General features: G+C 27.3%; 1 protein-coding gene across 1 annotated transcript; it reads left to right on the top strand.

The window, feature by feature from the left end:
* The first annotated feature begins 5,048 nt into the window (after positions 1-5,048).
* LOC112279538 (mavicyanin) lies at positions 5,049-6,060 on the top strand. Its single transcript, XM_024514071.2, has 2 exons — positions 5,049-5,388; positions 5,522-6,060. The coding sequence occupies exons 1-2, from the start codon at positions 5,196-5,198 to the stop codon at positions 5,824-5,826; spliced, it is 498 nt and encodes a 165-aa protein (XP_024369839.1). The 5' UTR covers positions 5,049-5,195; the 3' UTR covers positions 5,827-6,060.
* Positions 6,061-6,923: the final 863 nt, after the last annotated feature.

The raw sequence follows: 6,923 nt of genomic DNA, 5'->3' as shown, positions 1-6,923 counted from the left end.
AATAAATTATAAATAAATTATTTTAAAAATAAAATATATAATATTAAATTTTAAAATTATTTTTACTATAATAAATATATATATTTTAAAATATTAACTAATTTTTTTGATTAAGTTCTTCTATATATTTTAGTCTTCATCCATTTTTTTACATAATAGTTGTATTATAAGATAACATCGTATAGGTGAACTTTTGTACCACATTATCTTGTAAAGACCATATATTGTCTTTTAGTTTTTTTTAAAAAATAAAAATATGTTTAAAATATAAAAATCCTATTTTTTTATAATTTTTTTATTAGAATTTGGTATCCATGCTTATTTTTTTGATAATTTTTTTGCTAAGTGTCATAATACATTGTTAGTGCAAAAAACCAAACTTCTATATGTACAAGTTATAGATAAATAATCTTTATCTTCAAGTGATTTCATCTATAATATAATGTTAGTAGAAGTAATTACAAAAATTTATAAAAACCTAATAGTATTTGATATTATAAAATATCTAGTTAATCTTATTAATTTAGAATTAATGAGATTGAAGACCTAGATTCTCACACCTTAAAATTATATGATACTTATTCTTATGATATTTATAATATAAATTTTAGCTATTTATAGCTGTATTATATTGAATTTTTTAATATTATTTGAACTTAGTAAAACTAATTTATTTCTAACTATCTTAACTACCTAAGATAGCTTAATCATCTTGATTTTTATAATACATGGACAGCTAACAACTATTTTATTCACACTAGCTTTTTAACTTCTCTCTTTTAATCCTTTTTACATTAGCTCTTATTCTACTTCTTCTAACTCCTTTAACACCAAGTCTTCTCTTCTTGTTTTTACTCCTTTTCATATCAATGTTTTTTTTACAATATATATATATATATATATATATATATATATATATATATATATATTTCTTTGTATTTTAAATTTTTTATTAAATATTTTTATATTAATTTAGTTCTAATATTTTTCTAAAATTATACTTCTTATAGAATTTAAAATATTTTATTCTATTTTAATATTAAATTAAATAATAAATCTAAATCTAAAGTTAATAATGATAAAAAAGGATGATTTTTAAATAGATTAAATATTTTATAATTGCAAATTTTTCTTGCTTTATGTAAAATTTATTTAAAAAATAATCTTATGTTTTAAAAAAATAAGAACCATAATTATAGAAGTTAGATTATTATACAAGATACAAAAGAATAAGATGAATTTTTTTATATTTATTTAGAACCAAAAATTTATTTAAATTAAGATTGTAGTGGAATCTATAAGAGATGTCTATATTTCTTTAGTGAATAGAAGTAAGTAAAAGTAGATTGTAACATGATATTGCATTGGATGCCAAAGCACATCAAATCGATGTAGTAAATAAAGTACATTAGTTTATGTATTCTACTTTAGTTTAAAAAATTTTCATCCTTTTAGTATTTTATATTAGTTGGTCTTATTAATGTCAACTAGGATTTAAGGATATTGAGTGGAGAAGCTTCATTAATTTAACATTCTTTGTCAAAAAAAGTCTTGTAAGTGTTTTTGAAAGAGAGAGCTTCTAGTTATAGAGCTTTGCTTAAATATGGGGATTTAGCCATTAAAGCTTAGGATTTTTTCTACACACTTGCACTCTTAGATTTTTTCTTTGTAGTATGAAAGATAGCTTAACTTGTGGTATTTAGATGCTTTATCTTTCATTGAATGTATCTTTTTTATGCATTCTTAGTTGATTTTTGATTGCATACTTGTAAATAGTTTTAGCACTTAATCTCCTATGTATGACAATCTTTATTTACACAACACAATAAAATATATTAGGTAGATGATATCTCAATTTTAAAATTCTAAAAACTTAGATCTTTATATTTCTAAAGATATGCCATATGGATATTAAAATTTTATTTTACAAGTTTATTATTTTTAAAATTTAATATTTAAATTAATTTTTAATTTTATGCCACAACTTTAATATTATTTGATAAAAAGAATATAGTTTTATTTTTAAATTAAAAAATTTTAAAAAATTAAAATATTTAATTTTTATATAATATTTTTTAAAAAAAATAAATATCATATAAAAATAAATAAATCAATATAAATAAATAAATAAATAAAATATTTCTTTTGAAATTCTATATAAAAAAACTATAAATATTATAGTTATTAAAACTCAAATATACAAAAAAGTATTATATATATACATAATCATATTTTAATCTATTTTTATTTTATATTTTATTTAAATTTTTATATCTGAGAAATTTTATTTTTTATTAAAGAAATATTTAATGATTATCAAATAACCATTTTTTTGTATTGTATACAATTGAGTAGTTTCTTTTAAATATTATATAAATATAAGAATATAGTTACATTAATGATATATTTACTTCTATGTGTAGATATAACAAAATAAGAAGATTTTTTTTAACTAATGATTAAAATATAAATATAAATTTGACTTAAAAATAAAATATTTTATTTTCTTAATTTTTTATTATATTTTCTTTAAAATTCTAAATATTTTATTTAAATTTATATATATCCTATTTTTAATAAAATAATATATTATTTATTTAAAAAATTAAATATAATTAACTAATTAAATAATAATATATACATTATATTCATTTTAACACATGTATTTATAAAATAAATATTATTAATTATACTATAATTATGCCTTCATGTAAATAATAATTAATATATGTATATAATTGATGGTGATTACATTAAAATTATTGCCTCCAAATGCTATAAGTTTATTCCAACTCATAGATATAAGAATTATTTGATCATTTAAAGATCAATGATGCACACAAATGATTCAACATCAAATAGATTTTCTTATAAAAAATAAGAATAAAGATATTGATGCATATCAATATGTGATAATGCTAGAGAATACTTGGCAGATTAGAGTTAGTGCATCAATAATCATAAATTATTAGAAATGTATATTTTTTTTTTATTTATTCTTTTTGATTATATAGATGTAGAAGAGATAATTGTGAGAGATGGAAAAGCTCAAGAAGCAATAAAAAAGAAAAAAAAAAATAGAAGAAGTTATCACCTTCTTAGAAAAATTGGCATTAGTATTTGTAGAGAGTGAAAATAGACCTACTATGAATGCACATTAGTTGATCAATTATAAACTAAAAATTCATCTAAACAATCCCTACATAACTATTGATGAAGAAATTTTAAATATTCTTGGTGAAAGAAATGATGTAACTAACAATAAATCCTTTGAAGAAGTTGATAATGTACAAATTCATAATATAGTAGAAGATAGAATAGGATTCAAGAATTGAAAGTGCATCAGTGACCTTGAAATGTTTTTTGGAATAAAAGTCTATTGATGTTATACTTCTCATCCAAAGAATTCAAACACTTCAAAAAAAAAATCATAGCATACACAAGAATCTCATCAAACTACTTTAGATTTTTTTCTTCTATTATATTTAGATATAAAATGACATCTATTTTTTATATATTTTCATCTTTCATTTATATAAATATTAATTTCTAAAATTCCAAAGTCATATAAGTATTATTCATGTAAATGTCACAAATCATCTATATTACCTCTAATAATTATTAAAGTATTAATATCACCTAAGTGTTACAAGTTTCTTTGCTCCAAAGTATTAATACATATCAAAGATAGACTATAATATAATTATTTATTTTGATTTTTTTTCTGAGTTTTTAAATGTATTAATGTACTTTTTTCCATAGTTAAATTATTCTTTTTAAATAAATCTAATAACATTGGATTTGGTTTATTACTTAGATAAATATTTTTTGAACCGTCTACAAAATTCTACTACAAAAACAAATTGATGTTTATATTCTTGTCTCTTCAATTAAACTTTTATTTATTCTTTTGATATTGTCATATTGAAAACATGGCAAATTCTCTGTCATATTGACAGATGGCAGAGGCTTTCCCCATCATTTTATGATACAGCAAAATATGTGTTTTCCGGTCCAAGTTGAATCAAAGCAAGAAATGAATCGATCATTTTTCAATATGAAATAAACCAATAAAGTTTTATACCATATATGAAGAAGTTTCATTAGATCCAAACACAGGCTCTTGTGATAAAAAGACCATATGTCAAGAAAAACTTCAAGCCAAATTCACAAATAACTGATTGTTTTGAACCGATAACAAGAGTCACGGCTGCAGTGTTTGGTGCATAATTAGTTAAGAAAAGAGGGTACATAATCTGACTTGAACAAGAACCCAGCTGAGAAGAACCTCACATCTCATGGACGAGTTGATGTCCAGGTTATGTTAAGAAAACAGGAACTGAACAGTTTTCTCAACAAACATCACGACACACTCACTGTTCACAGAATCGGCATGTGAAGGTGAATGCATTACACACGATGAGATAAACTTAGCAGCGCCGAACTGTCTACTTTAGTCCCCTCATAGATCATGTGTCACAATTTCTGCGAGATGGACCTCTGTTCATGTCGAATGAACCCTATTTGAAAGAATAGTCAACGTCCAGGTGGGGATCGACTGCGTCGATCTATTTGTGGACTCATAACAGCGATCAGTAGTGCACCCTGGATAAGACTGGTGATGGTAGCTTCTTACGGTAGCGGGAGAAAACCACAAAAAGTGCGAAGTGTTCAGAAACTCTGACGCGTGTATTACATCGATGAAATCGCGACTGAACTCCAGAAATAGCCGAGTGAATATTTTTTCCACCATTGAGAGCACAAGTGCCAGAGTGTTTCTACAGGATTGGGCTATTGATAGTTGTTCGGTCCAGACATCGAAACCCCAAGAATGGTATGCATCGAGACGCAGAAAGTTATTGATGCATGTTCACGCTGAATCACGCATGTTGTAGATCAAATATTCGGTACCATATTTTTCACGATTGGCTATTCCGTCTTGAGTTTGTTGCCAGCTGTCGGTGCGCTTAGAAATTTAGATTCGTCCGGAAAGGAAGGGTGAATGCATTTAGGGGGCACAACGCTACACCGAATTCAGAACTGGAACTTTTGTAATTTTCTGGTGTCTCACTCCAGCCACAGCACTGGCTGCCCTGCCTATGTCTTCATCATCTCGTATCAGTGTCATCAGCTTTAACAGTTGAGTCTGATCTCGCTGTGGTTGAATCACTTTCGGTACGAGACAATCGACGAAGATGGCACAGGGAAGATGCAGTGCAGTGCTGGTTGTTTCGCTCCTTCTGGTTAGCTCTGCCGCCGTGGTGCACGGAGTCGATCACAATGTAGGAGGGACAACCAAGTGGATCAAGCCGGATGGTTCCACAGTCCCAGAAAACTTCTATCAGAAGTGGGCCAGTGAAGAGAAATTCACAGCAGGCGATAATCTGGGTTTTTAAGCTCAACCCTGATTTATCTAGTTTAACATGTAGAGCAAATTTCCTTAGTAGCTGGTCTGTTGACAGTTCAGTAGCGTCTTACACAATTAATATGGCGTGCTAAAAATTGTATTATGGATTGGCAGTTTTCGTCTACAACCCAGCTGGGCACAGTGTGCTAGAAGTGAGTGCGACTGACTACGCCGCCTGCTCGACCACCACTCCAATCAAGAGATATGCAACCGGAAACGACATCATCTCTGTCCCTGCTGGACCGAGCTACTGGATCTGCGGAATTCCATCACATTGCCCCGCTGGTCAGAAGTTTAATATCACCGCCGCTGCTGGTTCTTCTGGTCCTTCTAGTTCTGTTGGTACAGGAAATGCTGTGAGTATTCTTCACGTTGTTGCTGCCTTGGCAGTGGCCTTGATTGCCTCAATGTCTATGTGATTGCCAGATCAGGCATCTTGATATCATAGATCATCCTTTTATAGTACCGAATACATTCATTCTTTCCCATAACTCCAGCGACATACTAACTAGAACAGATAGGTATGTGAATCTCTTGCGAAGGGACATGTTCGAACTATTGAAACTAATTTCAGAGGCTTTCACCCATGTTGAAACGGCTATACCCAGATGGAACTACTCTTGAATAAATGCCAGTGATCATACTTCTTTGAAGCGGTGCAGCGTGTTTTGATAGATTGCATGCATTGCTCAGGGAGTCATTGCACTGAGAATATTGAGCTATCAAAACACTTGCCGTTCGATTCTCTTGGGTTACATTTGGATAGTGAATGGCAGTGTAACGGCTTCTATGTAACAGTTTGAGAGTATGAATGTGCCGGCCTTGGGAGGAATTTCTCAGAGAGATGCCTATGACCATATTACAATCAGAAACTAAATTATGGCAACTTGCAAATGCACAATATTTGCACAATACTTCTACATCATTGGATTAAAATTATTAGTAATAGTCATGAATCTATGTTGTAATGTTACAATCCATTTAATAAAGATATTTCTCTCTAATTTACTTTCAGAAAATATGCTTTTTAATAACAAAGTTTTCCTAATAAGAATTGAGAGTAATAATAAATAAATATAAATATAGATATAGTTTAAATTAAAATTTGTAAATATAAAGTTTAAAATTATTGTATAAGAAAGTACATAAATTTATTTATAATTTTTTTTATCATGCTATCATTTAACCAATATTACCCTATATCTATAGATTTTTATAAGAACTTTATAATTGTATATATATATATAATAAATTCTTAGAGTCTTGTATTAATTCCTTGAATTCTTAGTGTCTTATACACCCTTTGGGTAGAACAAGACTCTAAGAATTCAAGGAAATAATACAAATGAAATTTATAATATATTATAAATAAAGAGCTACAATATGGAGTAAGAATAAGACCAAAAGACTCAAGCTAAGCCATAGGAATTCCATTGTTAAGACTAAGGATCCCTTCAACCTTAATTTATATATATACTAAATATAAGAAAGCTCCATAAGAATTTTTTATTGATGC

This window comes from Physcomitrium patens, chromosome 3 (genome assembly GCF_059467195.1).
Source record: "Physcomitrium patens ecotype Gransden chromosome 3, ASM5946719v1, whole genome shotgun sequence".
Taxonomy (NCBI): Eukaryota; Viridiplantae; Streptophyta; class Bryopsida; order Funariales; family Funariaceae; genus Physcomitrium; species Physcomitrium patens.
The sequence above is the reverse complement of the archived record's forward strand: the minus strand, read 5'-3'. Positions and strand labels throughout refer to the sequence as shown.

What these genes read in the sequence shown, in the direction of transcription:
- LOC112279538 (XM_024514071.2), top strand. Translation starts at nt 5,196, where the DNA reads ATGGCACAGGGAAGATGCAGTGCAGTGCTGGTTGTTTCGCTCCTTCTG. An exon ending in CACAGCAGGCGATAATCTGG is followed by an intron (nt 5,389 to 5,521) that starts GTTTTTAAGCTC and finishes ATGGATTGGCAG; the next exon opens with TTTTCGTCTACAACCCAGCT.